At 38.3% G+C, this 21,183-nt stretch overlaps 1 protein-coding gene across 1 annotated transcript in view; it reads left to right on the top strand.

The window, feature by feature from the left end:
• LOC577931 overlaps nucleotides 1–21,183 on the top strand; it is a 55,152-nt gene that overhangs the window by 11,491 nt on the left and 22,478 nt on the right. Inside the window, exons 15-31 of the mRNA XM_031000074.1 lie at nucleotides 7,342–7,454; nucleotides 7,916–7,967; nucleotides 8,523–8,698; nucleotides 9,016–9,100; nucleotides 9,579–9,695; nucleotides 10,179–10,440; nucleotides 10,954–11,114; nucleotides 11,324–11,430; nucleotides 11,993–12,110; nucleotides 12,588–12,759; nucleotides 14,010–14,161; nucleotides 14,655–14,810; nucleotides 15,616–15,718; nucleotides 16,889–17,038; nucleotides 17,832–18,006; nucleotides 18,518–20,462; nucleotides 20,897–21,093. Coding sequence (XP_030855934.1) covers nucleotides 7,342–7,454; nucleotides 7,916–7,967; nucleotides 8,523–8,698; nucleotides 9,016–9,100; nucleotides 9,579–9,695; nucleotides 10,179–10,440; nucleotides 10,954–11,114; nucleotides 11,324–11,430; nucleotides 11,993–12,110; nucleotides 12,588–12,759; nucleotides 14,010–14,161; nucleotides 14,655–14,810; nucleotides 15,616–15,718; nucleotides 16,889–17,038; nucleotides 17,832–18,006; nucleotides 18,518–20,462; nucleotides 20,897–21,093 — 4,241 coding nt within the window. The remainder of the gene's footprint in view (nucleotides 1–7,341; nucleotides 7,455–7,915; nucleotides 7,968–8,522; nucleotides 8,699–9,015; nucleotides 9,101–9,578; nucleotides 9,696–10,178; nucleotides 10,441–10,953; nucleotides 11,115–11,323; nucleotides 11,431–11,992; nucleotides 12,111–12,587; nucleotides 12,760–14,009; nucleotides 14,162–14,654; nucleotides 14,811–15,615; nucleotides 15,719–16,888; nucleotides 17,039–17,831; nucleotides 18,007–18,517; nucleotides 20,463–20,896; nucleotides 21,094–21,183) is intronic.

The raw sequence follows: 21,183 nt of genomic DNA, 5'->3' as shown, positions 1-21,183 counted from the left end.
AACCATGTCAACAATCAAGCCCAACCAACCATCCATGTCAATAAGCAAGCCCAACCAACCATCCATGTCAATAAGCAAGCCCAACCAACCATCCATGTCAATAAGCAAGCCCAACCAACCATCCAAGTCAATAACAAGCCCAACCAACCATCCATGTCAATAATCAAGCCCAACTAACCAACCATGTCAATACAACAAGCCCAATTTCTTTCTTTCTTTCTTTTTTTTCCTTTTTTTTCTTTCCACAATCTGCATTGATTTCCATGAATGTTGTAGCCTTAAAAGAACAAAATCACACAGTGATTAACAGATTGTGTACCAAAAAAAAACAATAATGAAACATAATCAATTTGACAATCCCCCCCCAAAAAAAGAAAAACAAAACAACAAAAAGCAACCTAGCAAATCTGATGTAGAAACCGAAGGAAAAAAAAAACAAACAAAAAAAACAAAAAAAACCAACAAACCAACAAACATGATGTCAATATCATAAAACAAGCCCAATTAACCATCAACCTTGTCCACTACTACAGCCCCATCGTGTCACTTATTCAAGCCCAAACTCTAAGGCAATGACATACGCAGAACTACCAGTCCGGGCAAGTACCACTCCGGTCTCCCTATATACACTTTCTCAATAAAGGACCGCCCCCTCCCCCTGACAACCTCCTACCCAATAATCATGAGCCTAATCCTGCCCGTCCACAAGTCAGCAAGGAATTGAGGGGAGGGAGGGAGGGAAAAAACACGACCAACTCAAACGAAGTATTAGCTGAGAATGACCCATTGATTAGTAAAAATACACGTCGTGGGAAACACTTGCCTTGCGACCCCGATATGTATTACAAAAGCGCGCCTATCATTGATATTTACAAAACACGCGTGGTAAAGATTCGGCTTTGTGACCTCAATGTAGGTTACAAAGAGATGCGCCTATGTTTGATATTTGCCGACCTGCTGGGAAACATTCGGTTATTGACCTCAAAATCATTTTACAAAAGAGGCGCGCTATCGTGTGTAGTCACCGGCTTGCCGCATATTTCCGGCCTACACTATTGCATTCTATTACAATTGGGTTTATTTTGATAACATCAAAATAAACGTATTGCAATAAGAAATACAATGAAAATGCTGTTATTGCCTTTTTCTCAACTTTTAATTCTTCCGTTTGAGTTGGCTTATTTCCAACTTGACATATTATCAACATAGATAAGAAATCATATAGAAACATTTCTATAATTCCGTTCGAGTTTTAGCGGTAGCATATTTCCAACTTGACATACTATTAACATAGATATAAAATCATACAAAAACCATTTACATATTTCCGTTCGAGTTTTTGCGGTAGCATATTTCCAACTTGACATATTATTACATAACATAGATATGAAATCATATAAAACCATTTCCATAATTATTTGTTTGCAATGGCGGAAGGCGACAGACTGCGATTCCACAAATATGGGAACCCGAGGGTCACGGGTCACGTGACCAGCTGGGAAGACGGTGCTCTACCCAGCAGGCCCAGTTTCCTGGGCCATTGGTTCCCTACACAAGATCTGGTAATCGCAGCCTGTCCCCACCGTCGGTTCATGGCGCTCTTGGCCATTCCTCTCCTTGAGGCATACTGGAAATGATTATAGTTCAGGAACGAAACAAAAGAACAAACTCCAAATCCCAACAACCCAATTTTTTTTTTTTTTTTTTTTTTTTTTTTTTTTTTGCCTAGCGAAATAAAACCTGGGCATGTGGCAAAATTTATGCACGGCTAACAAAAATAACAAACAATGAACTTTGCGTTATTTTTGTGGCTTTATTAACACTTTGAGATGGACGCTTATTTTGCACATTTTGATTTTCTGGGTGTCATAACAAAATAACACAGATATATTGAATCATAAAAAATGCTTACAAATGCTAGGCCCCCCGTCTATGAAATCGAGTGATGCCAAGGCTAAACTTATATACATTAAGTCATTATATCAGCCCCCCGCCTATAAAATCGAGTGATGCCTAAAGTTATAGAAAATAGATGTATATATATACCAGCCTCTCCGCCTGTAAGATCGGATGATGCCTAAGATTAAAGCGTGACACCCTGAGTTTGAAAATGTGTAGGTACAACTAGGTCCCCCCGCATTCAAATCGAATGGGGGCCGGAAAACTAAGAATTGACATGCGAACAAATTCGACTGAATATACATTGGCAACCCCCTCGCATGTAAAAATTGAGTGGGGTCGAAAATTATTGGATGACAATTATTGATCAATAAACTTATCAGTACCATGTGATTAGTGATTTACCCATACAAAACCGGGTAGGGGCGAAACCCAATGGGAAAATTCCCCTACGGCCCACTGTCTTTGTGCACGACGCTTGATGTGCGACCAGGCCAAATGCCCCCGGCTCTGCATTAACGTCATAAATCACTGACCAATTTATTACATAAACCCTATCCGTACCTTTCATACCTGAAACCCTAAATCCTTTCCGTACTAATACGTATACCTTGGCTACTTCGAACCACCAAGCAATATTCAATTTATGCCACTAATATACTAAAAATACTTTTATTGGTGGAGATAATGGGGAGGTGGTGGGAATGTTTCAGACTCCGTACATATTTCTTCTTGTCCATTCAAATGAAAGCCATAACTAGAATGAAAGCCCCTTCGTGCTATTTGTAATTTGCTGGCGGTATTTTCCGCGCTTGCTTGATAAGCGTACATACGCTTGTACATTTCCTTCCAATGTAATACAAAGTATTACATTTCCTAGCGCGTGAATTTCCCTCAAAAATGTAAACAACCTCTTGACCTACATTTTGTCAGCCTGTCAATAAACCATTTTAAATCGTAATCTACTCTTTAAATTTCAATATACTCCTGATTGCCCGCAATAAAACAAAGGGCATGCACAAAATAAAGTTTCAAAGATTAAGAGCAAGTCGAACCGCTGACGCAAAGTTCTCCATGAGAAGATCACATCCCTCATCAGACAGATGCACGCCATCTCTGCGAAAATACCAGTGTTCTTGGACATTGAAATTGGGGCCTATGAATGATCCACTACACATACGCCGGACCCTCCGTCTGGCATACTTGTTGACACCTTTCCGCACATCATTGATGACGACCTGCGACGTGACGTGTACATCATGACCATAGTAATACAGGCGAGTAAGATGCTTGAAAATGAAATGTAGCATTGCGGCAACAATGACCGCGCTGTATTCAGTGCTTCATCCACCGCTTGTCGACAGTCCTTTGCAAAATAACGCCCCAAGTCGTTCGAGCCCGCATGGATGATTAGCTCCGATGGAGAAGGACCGAACCTCACTTGGCCCTGTAATTGACGCGGGAAATCGCGTATAGCGACGCCCCTCCTCGCCCGTGCCATGCCACCTCACAACCAGCGATTCCCAGGTCTCGACAGCCTCTGGTAAACGCCCGCTCACCAGCTCGCCTCACGAGAATGTCTCCGCACACCCAAACCCGGTGAGCCTGGGCACCTATTTGGAGAAAGATAAAAACCAAATTCCTTCCGAGTATGGCGTACCTTTTATGGGCTTATAGAACCAAAGGTTTCTAACATAATTACATAAAACACCTCCCTGCATAAGCGAAGCAAATTCAATTCTATATAGCATATTATCGCAATGACGACCTTCGACATTGCCTTGTTTTCGCTCACATTCTGCCCCATTAATATTCTCCTTTCCCTTATCCTTATCGTCAGGAAATCGCATTCGTTTTGCACGTAGTGTTTGTGATTCCTAGTTAGGTGCTTTCCTCATGTCTTTTTCCTTTCAAATTTCATAGGCATAGTCTCTAACATCTCATCAAGGTCACTACTTTCTTCGATTTTGGAAATCACCCATGCATGACCGTCCAGGCGCCATTTTGTCCGTTTCTGGTCCATTTTAAGGCCGTTATATCTTCCTTCCCATCCCCACTATCCTAGATCCTACAAACTTTTAACAAATTCCTATAGATAGTCTGAGAGATGTCCTTTCATCTGCGACGGATGACTTGACCTTCACAATGCCATCTTCATACTCGAATTTCAAATCTAAAACCGACTCCTCCAATAAATCTCAAGTTCTTGAAAAATGGACCCCTAAACAATCTAAAACTGCCATAACTTTCTCATATAAATTCCGTTTTGTTTTTAAATCTCACAGTATCTTTATCTCATAATTGCACATAGCCGTGCCAAATTTCACACTCCAATGGCTTTGCACAACATAAATAGCGCCCTCTAAAGTTTTAGGAATTGGCTTTCTCTCTGTGGCCGTATCTTCATAATGGCTTGGCAAACCCGTACCCTTTTTTGGATTTAGATACTTGAAGATATGTCCTTTCCAGCCATATACAAAATTATATACCCTAACACTGACCAAATTTGAGAAAAATTGCCTTCCAAATTCGCCATTTTCGAGAAAATTCCGAAATAACTTCAACTTACTCTAAAATAACGATCTTTATACCTACATCAATGAAACTTGGCAGACACATGTATCCATATACGTGACAACTGTCTGCCAAGTTTGGTAAAATTCGAATACGTCAGCGCAAAGTTATCGCCAAAAATGATGAATTTACTATGCGTTACGTAATAGCGCCTTTAATGCGTGCAGTACATTGCGCGCAGATGACAACGGTGTCAAACTGACCGCAATGAAGTGCCCTTTCGAATGATACCAAGTATGGTATATGTTCACACAGAAAATTTTGAGTAAATCACATTTGAACAAGGGTCATTATACGAATTTCGCCGAGTTTCCGCCCAATAATATAACACGCATCGGCTATGGCGTCATTTTTTCAGACTGCTTTTCACCCCCTAAACGTCCCTTTTTTTTTTTTTTTTTCTTTGAAATTTTGCAGTGACATTCCGAGTTGCAATACGCAGGGCACCTCTTGGCCGGATTTTTAAAATTGGTCAAGGGGGTCATTGAAGACGCAATTTTTGTCCTATAAATCTATTTCACATCACGTGTTTCGATAGGATTACCATAGAACAAAAAAAAATTGTTTACAATAACAACCATGAAATTCTCTTTCCCATGATACCAAATACGTCAGATAAAGTGACATAAAGAGAGAGAAAAAACAAACAATTAAAGTCCGGTCATAATACAGATCCTGTACGTTTTCCGCCCATGCATTACACGCATTGTCTATTGGGCAAATCGGGTTCACGCTTCTGGACCCCAGAACGATCTTTATTTTTCTTGAAATTTTACAGGCACATTCTAAGTGGCCAAGTGCAGAGCATCAAGAAGCCGGACTTTTTTTTTTTTTTTTTTTTTTTTTAAATCGGTCAAGCATGACATTAAATGCTACTTCATACTCTGCGTAACTAGTCCGAGAGATGCTCTTTCGTTTGACATGTAAAAACAAGGCGTCATTGCACGCACATCGTTCTGACACGATTGCATTTCTAGTATCGTACCGAACTTGTTTAACATACTAAATATTGTACAACATCACTTGTCGAAACACGACTAACCCCAAATAAGTGCGTGGTTATACGAAAATGAATAACATCCCACTGAGCTGGTTAAAATTATTGAAAACAAAGTAAGCAATCGTACTAACTCTCCATAATTATATCCACACCTTATATGTAGGCCCCTATCTCCTTTGCCTACAAACAACCCGACCTTGTCCAACCTATTAACGGACATAAAGTTTATATGTCTCACTGCGCCATCTCCCCCATCTCCTTAGGGAATGATATGTTTGCGGAATTAGAAGATGAGACTAGCCTGTGGCTAGGTAACTCACCGGGTGGAGGATGGACAATAGACGGTTGATTCGCCGTTTCTAGGGATTCTGTGATGTTGGCCCCCCCGTCGGAGTCTGGTCTCCTTGGCGCTCCCGCCCTGCCGAAGCGGCTGGGTTACTCCTCGAGCCGCGTCTCGTCACTCGAGAATGTGGAGCTGGCGTTGTCCCCCTGATCGGGTCACTGTTTTGAAGCGCTGGCTCTCTCCGCTTTCCTTTGCCCTTTCGTCCCGTAGACGCCTTAGACTTCCCCATCTTGTCTCCCACACAATACAGACGAGCTAGTTAGACGACTATGCCGCAATCCGAGCTCCGATGTAACTTCCTCCAATATTTAATTCCAGCTATCCAATACAATTACTCCTCTGTTCAATTCCAAATATCTAGTGTAACATTTTCTCTTTTTAGATCCAATTATCCAGTGTAACTCTTCCTCTGTTTAATTCCAGATATCCAGTGTAACTTTTCCACCGTTTAATCCTTATATCCCGTGTAGCTGTCTCTCTGTTCAATTCCGAATATCCAGCGTATTGGTGTGAAACCCAGTGATAATAGAAACTAACCGGTGCAGTCAGTTCAACAGCGACAACCTGTGTACAATTAGCATGTATAATTCTGAGTCCAATAAAACACGACCAACTCAAACGAAGTATTAGCTGAGAATGACCCATTGATTAGTAAAAATACACGTCGTGGGAAACACTTGCCTTGCGACCCCGATATGTATTACAAAAGCGCGCCTATCATTGATATTTACAAAACACGCGTGGTAAAGATTCGGCTTTGTGACCTCAATGTAGGTTACAAAGAGATGCGCCTATGTTTGATATTTGCCGACCTGCTGGGAAACATTCGGTTATTGACCTCAAAATCATTTTACAAAAGAGGCGCGCTATCGTGTGTAGTCACCGGCTTGCCGCATATTTCCGGCCTACACTATTGCATTCTATTACAATTGGGTTTATTTTGATAACATCAAAATAAACGTATTAATAGTTAGGGCCACAATGATGTTTATTGAGAGGGGATTGGTTGGGTTGGGACTGGAAGGGATCTATGTGTATCATCCAGGTATTTTGTGCTTGGAGATTTCGTCAAACCATCTTTCTTTTTTAACATTATGATATTTTTTTAAAATGGGTAGTTATTTAAAGTCTACAGAAATGCAATTAACCCATTGAAATATACAAGCACGATATAATACAATACATGATAATGTGTTAAAGATACAAACTTCTATTACCGTACTTCCTCATGTTTGATTGTCATGTATGAATGTAAGGGAATACAATTTTTTTTCAATTTAAAATGGTTCATTGAGAAGAAACCATTCGCAGCCAGATGGCCAAATTGCAGATTCTTTTACAACCATAACAGATCAAATGTATTAATGAATTAAAATAAAAGTATGTTAATATCAGTGAAAATGCAACATTTTGGGGAAGATTTCCTGTTTCTTCCTTTGATATTAGCCACTGCTATTATGATTTCCGTTAGGACGTAGTTGTGAAGTACTACTAAACCATAGAAATATTTATTTATGTTTGCTAGGTCTCTCAGCAAGGAGAACCCATAACATCAGGTTTCTGCAGTGGACTCCCTGTAGATAGCCCTGGTGCATTCTATACATGCTTTGAAAGAGAAGGAGTTGTCTATTATCACAGGTTAGAGAATGTCTTTTACAATCAATGATATGGAACTACATTGAAACCTGTATATAGAGACTGCAGACCGGAAGAGGGGTCTTTATAGGCAGGTGGTTCGTATATATGTACAGGTTTCTTACATTTAGGTTTCAGTGAGAAACTCTGGTCAAGGGAAACAAATGTGGACTTTATAGACTGATGGTCTTTCTGTACAGTATTGACTCTTCTTTATCTGCTGATATGCCAGGTAGATGAAGTATCACTACTTGAATAGCCATAAACAAATTGTTTGATTTTTTGTCTTTAAATTCCTTTAAATTCCCTGAAATTCCCCAGCCTAAAACCAAGGTATAAAATATCACTGTTGGATTCCATTCTGGATAATGCCATTGGTGTTTGTGTTCCATCACTTGATTTCACTACTTATTTAGGAGTTGATGTGGATTTTGAAGTTCTATTTTCTTTTCTTTCCAACCCAGTTCTGGTTTGCCAAATCTATATGGAGCCATTATGACAGTGCGTCAACCCAAGGTAGGTATTAAAGAACATTGAAATCATCTCAAGAAGACTGCATAGAATAATTTGGGGAAACGGACCATTTTATTTAATGTTACCTTTTATACAAGAAATAGCCAAAGTGAACTTCATTGGTCTTTCCTAAAAGTGGAATCATATGCTCTTTTTGAATTAGATTGTAAAGTTAATTAATTGCACAGACAGGTTAGAAGCATTGCATCGTCAGTTTTGTTAATATATAATTTGATTGAAAGAGAGTTGTAGCCTTGTTTCCATTAGACAAGATTTATTTAAATACTCTTTTCATCATAGCTACCATTTCATATTTTATGTCATAGTAGTCAAACTAGAGTTTGCTCTGGAAGCATTTTGTCAAGGCTAAGGGGTTGCAATTGATTTGTAGATCAGATGTAGGTTTAAAGTCAGGGTTAGGTATTTTGTGGTCCAGGACTGAATTAAGAAATTCAATTAACATTATTTAATTGACTGCAGGGAAATAGTCACTGTAGCGTTTGTTGTGGAACCCAATTTTTGACCTTCAATTCACAAACTAAACCTTGACCTTTGCAGGTACACCAGGTCATCGCCTCCAAGAATGCATTGACCCCTGACCCTGTGACTGTGAGGTCAGGTGACTGCGTTGCATGGGTGTGGCCGTTGCTGAGGAAACACAAGCTGATCAGTGTTAGCAGTACTCAGGAGGTCTTCGAGCTTCAAAAATACACTCAGGATTCTGTTTCACCAAGGTAACTCACACATCAATTTCTTTTTTGCTTTGTGTGTAAAAGTATTCTACACTTTTGTTATGTAAAATAAAAAAGGTTCTTGGAAAATGATCATTATAGTAAAAGCAATATGCGCCCCAATTTGTATGTCGGTTGGCAAAGACCTATAGAAAACATAGCAGAATTGTGTGTTCAGTTTTTTTCCTTTGAAAGAATTTTTCATGTGATGTATACATTTTTTGCTGGCTGTAAACAAGTTTGACAGATTGTTATATTATGTCATTTGAATTTTGTGTAATACTTTTAAAACACAATAGTGTTTGATCATTTTTGTTTAGGAGATGCTGTGCCTTATTGTTCACAACCCCAGGAGTCTTCCATTACTATAGCAAAGCATTCTCGAACAAAGGAGAAAAGTTTATGGTATGTATGGTGTCATATATTGCATTTGAGAGCCAGAAGCCTTCTTGCTTTTAGCAGATATGATAAATTATGTATTCCTATATCGTTACACAGGTGTGGATATCAGCATCACGCAAACCATTCCATTTTGTTGTTCTATATTATATATATACATGCATATGAATCCACTGTGGGGGTAATGAAGGGTAATGGACATTTCTACTAAGAATATTCATGTTTACTAAGAATATTTATCTATTGAAATGTTTATATGAAAGATGCTGCTGGTCCTGTAAGAAAAATGGGGAAAATAATCTCATACACGTGAGTGTCTCGTCCTAAAGATCCCTTGTTCGGTATATGATTTGGAAATTTATAGATTAATTTTGACTATAATTGCTGTCCCAAATGTAAATAATCATAATTGATTTATACTTCGGTGAAGTTTAGATGCATATAATAAGTCACTGATGTTATTGATTTGTTCTTTTCCTTTTAGTATGAGCACAGTAGCAAAGCTGTACTGAGTAGTGTTGTAGTGAGCATGCCTAAGGATCAGATCATGGTGAGAGTCAATAGCAGAGGATTTCATCCACAAAAAGTCAACATCAAGAAGGTGAGATACAAAGATATATGATTGAAAGGAAATATCAAAGTAAATTAACAGTAAAAGAGTGTCAAGTTATGAAGTAAGACAGCTTCTTGAAATTAATAAAAAGGTCTTTCACATTTGATTATAATCAAGCATGCACATTAGATTTTTGGCATACCCAGGGATGAAATTTGTCCTTGTAGTTTAGGTGTAGTGGTCTGGTGGATGGACTGTGGATCACATAGTACTGGGTTCAAATCCCTGTCAAAGCACTTTGCTATTTGGCAAAGCATTAATCTACATTTACTACTCTCACCCTGGGGACTAAATATAGACTAAATGGGTACCTGGTAGGGTGAAATTACCTGAATGTTCGAGTAACCTATATCCCAGCTAAATCCTTAGTGATAGTAGAATTCAGCACTTGGTGTCCTCTGGGAAATGTTTTGTAAATCCAACTTGTAATTATTGTAAGTCGTTGCAATCCTCAACCTTTCCTCTTCACAGGGTATGTCTGTGGTGTGGTCTTGGAAGGAAGTCAGTAGCCAGGAGCATCACAATATCACCATGGTAACTCATCCAGATAATGATGGAGATGCTACCAGCAGCCAGACCTCCTCCCCTCTCCCGGAGTCTGATGGAGGCTTCACCAGCGGTCCTATGCAGGCTCTAGGTAGCTACTCACATACCTGGGAGAAGACAGGAACATTCTATGTGAGGTCCAGAGGAGTCAGGAATGATCTGGGATGCGTCCGGGTTTGGGATACAGGTAGGTCACCTTCACAAAGACTTTTATTCAAGGTAAGATATGGGCATTTGCCACTCTCAACCCAGGGGTAGAAATTCCTTGAATGCTTTCAGCAACTTAGGGCAGCTTAGCCATTAGAAGCCAGGGTAATGGTAGAACTTTATATGTGCCGTAAGCATCTTCGGGGATGTGTATTTTCTTAAAGTGCTAAAATAAATGTACATTGCACATTTCAGAATTGATATGTTGATTCCATTTCAGATAGAGCTCCAATTCACAGAGCATTGTTGAAGGTTATTAAAACTGAATTAATACTGAAAAGTTCAGTCTAGATGTCATCATTTGCTACAGATAATGTTTTCTCTGTATTGTACAACCCAATTTTACATCTGTAAATGAACAATTTAAGACCTATCAAATATATAGTAAATAGAAGCATGGCTACCAAGGTGTCACACATACATCACTTAGTTCATATTTCAATACTTTTGACTGCATTTTAATTTGTTATTTTGCATACTTGTATCACTACAGCAGACACATTCACCCATAACCCTATACCAACATCTGTAGACAGTGCTGGTGGAGTGGTTCAGAGAGGTCATCGGATTGACCTGACCTCAGGTCAAGCAGATGCTACTATCTACTACACTCTAGACGGCTCCATTCCAGAGCCAAATGGGTCAACAACACGGGTAAGGCACAGTGTGGTTGACTGGACATGACTGAATCCATCCTGCATGCTAAATTAGACATATAAAAGATGTGTTTTGCGAAGTATGGTATCTGGTTTAGCAATTAGCAGTATTAAATCAACTGCCCTTTTGTTTTTCTCAGTTAAACTTGCCTCTGTAACCTTCTTAATATTAATAGTGTTGTTTGTTTGTAATTTTTCTCCCCCAAGGTCTTGAAGGAAGACCAAGGTATCATCTTGAAACGATCTGGACTTCACATTGTGAGAGCAATAACCCATAGTGATCATGCGCTACCTAGTGAAGTCTTTACATCAGGGTAAGAAAGAATTACATTCTATTTTTTGTGATTTACATTTATTTCTCTTGGCTGTGTTAGCGGGGATGAAATCATTGATAAGTGTATAAATAGGATGTATATTCTGGCGCATTCAGGTTAGTTGTTTGATCAAATTGATTTTACATATACTTATTGTGTTCTTTCATGTGATATTGACTTTCATGATATTAACATGTTGAAATCTTAATATCAGTGCACCATTTGAGAGGCATTACGTCAATGATTAAAGATGAAAGCATGTTAAACACTTATGTCAGGATGACCCTTCCCCTTCTCCCCCCTTCCCTCCTCCCTTTTCCTCTACTCTCCCCTGCTCCTCCTCTTCTCACTTCATCCTTCCCTTTTCCCCATCTCTATTACCTCCCCCCCCCCCCATGCTACCAGCTATCTTCAAACAATTACCCTCTTCCAAAAACTAGGTGGTAATAATATTTAACTGCAAGTAAAAGGCGCTATATCAAATATCTTTTGGATTGGATTTTTGTTAGTGTATCTGCTTATTAATGTGTTGATAATGAAGTATTTTCTTGTCTGTCTGTAGGAGGTACTGGGTTTTAGAAGGAACTGATGGAGAGTCAGAGAATGATGATGAAGATGATGCTGCTTCTATAGCAACGGAGGACTTTGAAGAACAGCAACTCCAGGAAACTCAGGGTCCAGTAAGTCCTTCAATCTTATCAAAAATGATATTAGGTGACCCAAAAAAGTAATATATCATTTTTAAGAATAGTAACTGCAGATTTCTTATATTCCTGTTTTCTTCTGATTCTGTTTACTAATTAATGGCTCACATCATACTGTCTTTTTTGTTGTAGAATTAGAACACCAACAATAATACCCCTCTGTGTTAATGGTTCTACATAGATCTTTTTTATGCTATAGGCAAAGGCAGTTTCAGCTGTCCAAATTGTGATACTCCATATAGTGGGGGGGGGGGGGGGGGGGGGGGGGACGTCATTCATCTTGAAAATCAAAAAAAAAAATCTAACTTGTAAGTTATATTTCATAAAAAAATGTTTTTATCAAAATGAACAACAGGAAAAGAAAACTTTGATTGAAAACTTGTTAATCAAATTATGAATCTTTGTTACACCATAATAGTTAATTAGATCAAATATTATTTTGTGTACTACTAGACAAGTCTGTGGCAGTGGCTGCAGTGTGTACCAGTTATCAAGGGATGGAAGCGCAACTCTCACACGGTAGAACTGTACTGGGAGTTACCTGAAGCAAGCTACAGACATTTGGTGGAAGCCTATCATGTGAGTTCACATCTGTTTTGTGCACAGCCGAAGGTGTTGGCATGGAGTTGTATTAGATATCCAAGAGGTCATGCCCTTTTTGCAGGGGGCACACTGAGTTATGAAACCTTGCGCTGTAAAAGCGATGATAAATACAGTGCCCATCAATTTATATCGATCTTTTGTAGCTATCTAGAATAAAATTTACAACCTCTGTGACCTTAAAATGTAAAACGATAAAGATAACTTTTACTTCGTATAATCGTACCTTATTCATAAGTTTGTTACCATAGATTACCGTATTTTCCGGCGTAAAGGCCGCAGTATTTTCGGGTGAGAAAAAAATCAAAAAGTCGGGGTGCGGCGTATACGCAACAACAACAAAATTCAGCGGTCAAAACATCACGTCCATTTGCACGTATGGGACTATAGGAACGGTAGCATGACTAGACAATGGTACAGGACAATTCTAGAATAACTCCACACAACTTACCGACAAGTTTATGTTGCATAGTTGACATGAAGACGAAAAAACTTATTTTTCTAATAAAATCTGCAGATAGATCTAGATCTAAGTCCATACCATTGCATCGCCAAAAAGTAAACAAAGGGACAGGCCGTTACTTACGGAGCTAGCTGCCGCGCAACGTAACTGCGCAGGTCGAAAAATGCTATTTCGGATTACACCGCACATCGAGGAAGGGGTATTGTAGGATACCAAATCTGCGTACGATACAGTACTAGCTTAAAAGTCGATGAAGATCTGCTAAATTATGATCATTTTTGAGGTTAACTTCTCGTTGATTTATAAGAATATTGATGAATTTGGTATAGTTTGTAAAAAAAAAAGAGTGTTCTACAAGAAAATTACGATCATTTTGTTTGGTCCGTTTTTTTCTTCTCTTTTTTGTTTTTTTTGTTTTTTTGTTGTAGTTTTTTTTTTTCCTCTACGAAATGTCAAAGTTGGGGGTGCGGCCTATACGGCGGTGCGGCCTTTACGCCGGCAAATACGGTACTGAAAACTTCACATTTCTGAAAAAAATTCTCATCAAAATCTTCTGTACCAATATTAGGTTGATGCAAGTATATTGTTCAAAGCTGTATACATGTGTAAAATGTCTCAAAATCCAGCCGTATAAAAGTTAGTCCTATTTTGCTTAATTGGTTCATGTTTACAGCGATAACATTTATATGAGCTTTCATCGGTCAAGATTCAGCATTTTTTCTTTCCAGTGTTTTGTAATTCATTTTTTCACTTCTTTTCTTACATTATTATCTTGCCATTAATACCATCTTCTATTCAATAATTTTTTTCAGATTTATATCAATGGTATCTGTTATCACAACAACTGGTGCCTCCGTGCCAGAGTATTGGTATCAGTGGTTTTGTGGGTGGAGCCTCCTATGTCATCTCTGTCGTCGCCATGCCAACCATGTCATCAGTCTTGCCACATGAGTCAACTAAGCTGGTATGAAGAAATGTTTCAGTGTAATGTTTTTATTTGTGATTGGCCTTGTGGTTTATATAGAAATAGAAAGCCTTCTTTTAGAATCAAAATTCTCTCTTGTTATTTTATATGACTTTTTTTAAAATTTAAGGTTTGTTAAAGATTAGAATTACTAGACATATATTATCGATGTGTGTTAATATTGATGGCGTTATTGAATGTAATAGAGGTAAACCTCTTATTTTGTCCAGGTTCAAATATTACTTACTATGTTTGAGGGGAAGTCTTATCATACACATTTACATAAATATTTTCTCTGATCGGAATTCTCGCAATGTCTTTATCCATTTACTTTTGCTCCTTTTCTTTTTTATGAATGATTTATTTGTTGTCATGGTTATATATGTCGGTTTTTGTATTGGGAGAATGTGGGTAATGTTCACCCCCCTACCCCCCTCCCATTGAACACTTTAGTAATGACCCTTGAATGACTTATGTCCCTTTATGTTTTCAGACATTTGTTTGCCCTGCTGTTTCTGAACATGGTGGTCCAGTCCTCTCCAGCGAGATCACAGAGGTCAAAGGTCAATTACCCATCGTCTGGACACCTCTGTCGACCCCTGGACTGAAGTATCAACTGTATGTGAGCGGCATGCAGTATGGGGAAGAGGTAAATTAGGTCGATCATGCCTGCATGATGGTCATGTACTCTGTTTTTATGATAATAAAGAAATATTGGGATTTGGGGTGTTTTGTTTTTAAAGGTATCATATCCCTTTTGCAGCCAACATCAAATTCTGTAGAACTTTGCAGGAATTATGAATATGTCATGCGCGTATGCAATTAGGAAACCTAGCTGTTTACTTGCTAGACTTCACATGCAGTCAGACACTATCGAGTGACTGACTGATTTCTTTTTTCCTTTCGTAATAACATACATAAAATGAGCTGTAACAGGTACATGAGCATTTCTCTACATCAATAACCCACTACTTGTGATGGCCAAAATTAAAATAATTGCGCAGCACAAAATGTACGACCATTCGGTACAAGGGTCTGAAAATCAGACTAAAAGGACTGCAATCCATAGATTTGATTCAATGACTAATGTTTGATATTTTCTCACAAAAAGAAATTACCATCCCATTCGTTTTGAGGAAAGTTGAAAATTAGTATCATGTTTCAAATGCCGTTGGAATTTAACCTTATTCTTTTTTTGGCCTGCAAATGGGACATATTTAAGTATGTTTTTAAAGACTAGTTGTTAATGTTCTTTTGGATTTCATGTGCACAAGATGAAATTGTTTAGTACGAAAGGTAGATATAGAAATGTATCTCTTACATGGATATTCTGAGTATATATACTAGTATATTACCTATTTCCTTTCAGCCTTGAGAACATTCAAAATCTTATGAAATAATATTTGAAAGTGATGTAATTATTTTTATCTGATTTCAAAATCTTTCCCTTTTAGATTATTCCCAAGAAAGGAGTGAAGCAAAGCAGAATAACAATCCAAGATTATTCATCTGAGGAGCCACTCAAAATCCATGTGTTAGCACTCCCCAGACATCCAGGTATGATTTCTCAAAGAAATTAAGTCATTGACTACTGAATTATGTTATTCCCATAGGCTTTACATAAGGACCACCCAGTTCATGTAGGCAATGATCTAAAGAAAGTATGATTTGGCTGAGAGAACAAGGCCGGGTACTGTCAGTTCAAGCTCCAGGTACTAAATGTAGATTGTAAGGCATAATTGGTTTATTTGCTATCAAGATAATATTGTCAGATTACACAGAATAGATGTTCACAGTACTCATAAGTGTCCAAATTTCACAAGCCACATATATATCTATTTGTAGTTGATAGTTTGTGTAATGCCCTCAATTCTCTCCAACTGAAAAGAAACATCATTACTGTTGAAGCAAAATTTACATAATCAAGTAAACATCTCACAAATGAATTACTATCTGTCACTGGCAAAAGTTGAGAAGTGATATGATTCTGTTACCACCCGCCCCATCTCTCTCTCTCTCTCTCTCTCTCTCTCTCTCTCTCACACACACACACTCTCTCTCTCTTTCCAAATTGAGGGTCTTGCATGAATTTGAGCTTTTAGGAGGTTTATGGAAGCCTATGCTTATCTATTGATAGTACAAAGAGCTAACAGTATAGAAGCTCTTTGTGTGATATACATGTATTTAGGGGCTTCTTAAACAGCTCTCTTTAAATCCCCCATTGTACTGATACAAAAGACTAATCTGTCTATTGACAACACACTGATTTTAGTTGTTAAAGTGTATCAGACCTAATGACAGAGGATATAACATTTTTTCAAAAGGGTACTAGAGCATGCAGTGTTTTGAAAATCTTCAAGTAATAGTGACCTAAACTCAAAGGAAGATTCCAGTCGTATTGAAACGATTCTAATTCTGTTTGTTGGTGTATTTTTAGCAGTGTTATATTTGCAGGAATGTTATTTAGGGGAGAACAGGTCATTTAGGTAAGGATGTTTATCACTTTTTTAGCACATTTTATTTGAACATCTTCAAGATTGGTTTAGTGTTTACTTTCTTCTGAAAATACAGAACAGTTGCATGAATTTGAAGGGCATTTACCGGATACTTCAGTAATATTGGCATTATCTTAGAAAGTGCTTTGGACATATATATACATATACATGTGGAGGTGGGATTTTTTTTCTTCTGTCATTGAACATTTAATACTGTATGGTTTTTTTACAGATCAACAATCAGAAGAGCAGAGTATTTTGCTGTCCAACGATCTAGATATTAGTTTGCCTCTCAATGTGGACTCCATAACTGTCCCAAAGTCAAGGAAGATAGAAGGTTTAGCCTACCTCCAAATCTTTGAAGGATCACTCAAACCACCAGGTAATATACAAAATAGATTGCTTGTTCTTTGAGAAATGTTAAACGTACATTAATATTGTTATCAAATAATAATATGGTTGCAGAGCCCTCAGAAACTTGAGAACATTACTCATACTGATGAGGCTATACCCTCTGTTTAATAAGAACATATCATAGACACCTTCATGTAGCTGGAAAATATCACTCCCAAAGAGTAATACTACCATCTGAACCAGAGCACTATAACACTGAGCTCCCATAGGACATATATTTATTCAGATGGTCATATCTCAGCCCATACTTAACATATTCAATTGGTTTTCAAGATTCTGACATTGCTTTGGATGCTCTTTTGGAAAATGAAGAACACATTGAGAAATTCTAAAAATAGATTTTTATGATGTCACAGCTACGGTACTCTATATACATTTATATTGTGTAAAAAAAGGAAGTTACCAAGTATTTATGTTTGTATTGACTTTTCAACAACAGCAAAATAAATATGTATGTATGTGAATGTATCACATTCATATATGTGAGTATTCTCCAACTAAAATCGACAATCTATTACCCCAACTTAAAGAAGGTCAGAATGAGTTGACATCATGTTTTAAATTGTATGATGACACACAACTTATTCATAAACTACATTGCAATGAACAAGTTATACCTTAGTATGTCAGAATTGAAAGAGGGGATAGGGTATCTGAATTATGAAATTATGCTTCAATGAACTTGAACAAATTTCATTTTGTACAGTGTACATATCTTTCACACATTATACATATTGTTTTAAATATGGATGTTCATGTAGGTCAAGATGTCATACTCCTTCCAGAGTTTCAACCAGAGACTACAGAATCCAATAAGGAAGAAGTGCTCCCTCTAGAGTCCTGCCCAACTACGGAAGTTGCCGCCACCACTTCGACACTCACTCCTGCTAAAGTTCAGATGGATATTAGCAGCGAGGGATTAAAGACATCAGATGGGTGAGCAAAATTTGTATTCTGAATTGGTTACCTTTCAGTAAAAGTAAGAAATCTCAAATCAGTTTTTAAAAACTGAAAAGTTAAAATTGTTACAAATGTCATTTCCTCATCATTTTTGAGCAAATAGTAATCATTGTCTGGTTTACACAATTGGTTGGAATTAGTAGGATTAATTTGCACATATATTTTTTCTCTCTTAGACATTTACAAATATATCATATCTGAATTGGTCTACTTGGCAATGCTTTGTGTTAAATATATTTTTTTCTTCCATTTATTATCTTTATTTTGTCTTCTCTCTGCTCCTCTAATATATGCTTTCCTTTCATTTTTCCTCTCATATTTTCCCTTTCCTTCTCTCCTTCCATATACTAAAATATGTCTGTCTGTCTGTCTCTCTCTCTCTCTCTGTCTCTACCTCCTCTCTCACCCCCTCTCTTTCTCTCTCTCTCTCTCTCTCTCTCTCTCTCCTTCTCTCTCTCTCCCTCCTTTCATTTATCCCTGTTAACAGGACACCAAGCCAGCCAGATAGCAACAGCGTTCTAGATACTGGTAACGAATTAGCCAATATGGAAGAGCAACCAGAGGTAGAGTATGATCATGTTTCCCCTCCTCAATACCCTGCTGCATGTGACCTCCCTTCTGCCACTCCCAACAGCATGACTCCTAGAAACTTGCATGATGCTTCCACTGTATCCAACGGTAATGGTGTCCAGATGGGCAAGATACCGCCCCCTCCTGTATATCAAGATGAACTCGATGAGGGACCAACATCCAAAGAAGTTTCCCCAACGGTTCAAGGTGGAGAACCTCTACGATTGGGAGCAGATTTCATTGAAAGTGATCTCTATCCTCCTCCTTCAACCGGTGACCTCAGAGAGATGTCAGATGCAGTGAGCAAGAAATCGTCTCTCGAGCAAGAGCCCCATGATGATGAACATGTTGCTGTCAATAGTGATGTTCCTATAGCAACCACCTCTTATGGTGGAGACCAGGAGACCACAATCAAACCACCAGAACCGGTAGCTTTGATGAACAACAAGATTGATAATACTGATATTCCAGGTGTTGATGAAGATGCTCAGCAGGAGAGAAATGGCATTGAAGAGCAGGATGTTGGACTTGTAACTGTTGATCACGATACCAAAGAAAATCTTGAAGAGCATCTCCCAAAAGGTAGCCTGTATGAAGAAAGTCTTACCAAAGAAAGTCTTCCATTAGAAAACCAGAGTCATGGTGCTGATAATGGTGATAATGTAAGCATGAATGTAAAAAGTAGTCTTCCAAATGATGATATCATTACAGGATCCTCATTATCCACTCAAGAAGGAGAGGTTGCACTGAATGGAGATGCCACGAATGGTGAGGATTTCAAAGAAGGTTTGGGAGATAGAATGGACAAGGAACGGAAAGGAAACAACAAGAGAATGGATGTTGGTGACAGTAATGAAGTTGATGGTGATGCTAAACCTGAGAAAGACAAACATGTTGATTTACACATAGGAAAGCCAGGGTTTGATGAAGGTGAACCCCGCAAAGATGCTGAGTTTGAAGATGATGATGCTCAATCAGATCTGGCAAAGCAGAGTGATGAACCAGATGGAAAAAATAAGTTTGGAATAGCTGATGAAGATGAAGGTATGAGCGGTGTAGAAGAACAAGAACAAGGTCTCCAGGTTCCAAATAAAGATCTCCTCCAAATACCATCTGAGAAAGAGATCACATTGTCTAACGATGATTCAAAAGATCAAAATGAGCCAGGAAAAGATGACCTGTCTAAAAAGAGACCATTTGACAAACAAAATGAAGTATTTGTAGGAGATGACAAGAAAGATGGTCCTGAAGAGAAATACTTGAACCAGGTATCTACCGAGACGACAGCAAGTTGTCATCGTATGGCACAGCATCAGTCTTCGTGTGAACCAATCTCAGATGAACAGCAAAACGATTCTGGAGATATGCCAACAGACCAAATACGAAAAGGAGAAGATGAAGAAGTAGAAAGGAAAATGAATGGAGGAGATGATGATGGTGACAGTCGGGAAATTGAATATGTAAACCAAGTCTCCAATGAGACTACATTGAGCAAGAACTGCCCGGATGGCCATGCAGAGAGAACAGGAAACAGAGAGGAGGAAGAACACGACGGAGCTTATGATGACAAAAAGGATAAACCACTGGCTTCCAAAGACCACAAAGATGCGTCAAATCCTCATTACAATGTTCATGGAGACGAAACTGATGACAAAGGCCAGGAGCATTCTAATGACACAGCATGTTCCTCTGATCATATGCAAACCCATACCTTACTGTCCAATCCCACTGCTTTGCATGATGAAAATCACAATGGTATAGATGAAATGTCTAGCAATGCACCTGCTAATGCTTTAGATCAGAATGTAGATCCCCAAACCAGTACTTGTGATAGCATGGATGAACAACAGCTGAAGAGTAAGGTGAGTGATGATAAAGACCGCAATTAATGCACAACCCAAAGTTTAAACCTCCATAAACATGTAAAGTATCTGTGGAATAGATTTGGATGAGTTTAGATTTATAAATACTTCTATATTTTGTGATAAACTAATTTTCATTTGCCCAGCATACATATCTATAGAAAGAAAAAATATTCTCAGGCTCGGTTCCTTAGTATTTGTGAATTTTTGACATTTTCATTTAGTTAGACACACCCCAGCATGTACAGTATGCATGATTATTTAGAGTACATTTGAAAATGAAAGCATCTGATAAGGCAAGATATTATAGAATTACCGGTAGTTTTATATGCTAGTGTAAATGAATTAATTCAAAGAAGCTACAAAATTCAGTACTAAAGGAGGCTATTGATAAAGAGTTTCATACATTTCCTCTATGACTTCTTACTCAACAGGATATGTATGCTCCAAGGTTGAAAGCATTGAAAAGCTCTGCAAATGTTCCTGAGCTTTACATACACTGGTATCTTCCCTCAGAGGAGAGCAAGGGTTTTGGGGAAGGTGCGGTCAAGCCACGCCCTTCACCCCATCATTATCTGGTTTGTGTGGAAGGGATGCAGTTTGTAGATCAGGAGGTCAATAGCCACTCGAGGTATGTAGTTGGATGAATATGAAAAAGGTGGTAGAGGTGTTGAGGTCTAGTTGATAAGTCACAGAACTGTGGGCTACAAGGTATGGGGTT

Source organism: Strongylocentrotus purpuratus, unplaced genomic scaffold (assembly GCF_000002235.5).
Source record: "Strongylocentrotus purpuratus isolate Spur 01 unplaced genomic scaffold, Spur_5.0 spur5_scaffold_6, whole genome shotgun sequence".
NCBI lineage: Eukaryota > Metazoa > Echinodermata > Echinoidea > Camarodonta > Strongylocentrotidae > Strongylocentrotus > Strongylocentrotus purpuratus.
Note: the sequence above shows the minus strand (reverse complement) of the source record. Positions and strands in the feature narration are given on the sequence as shown.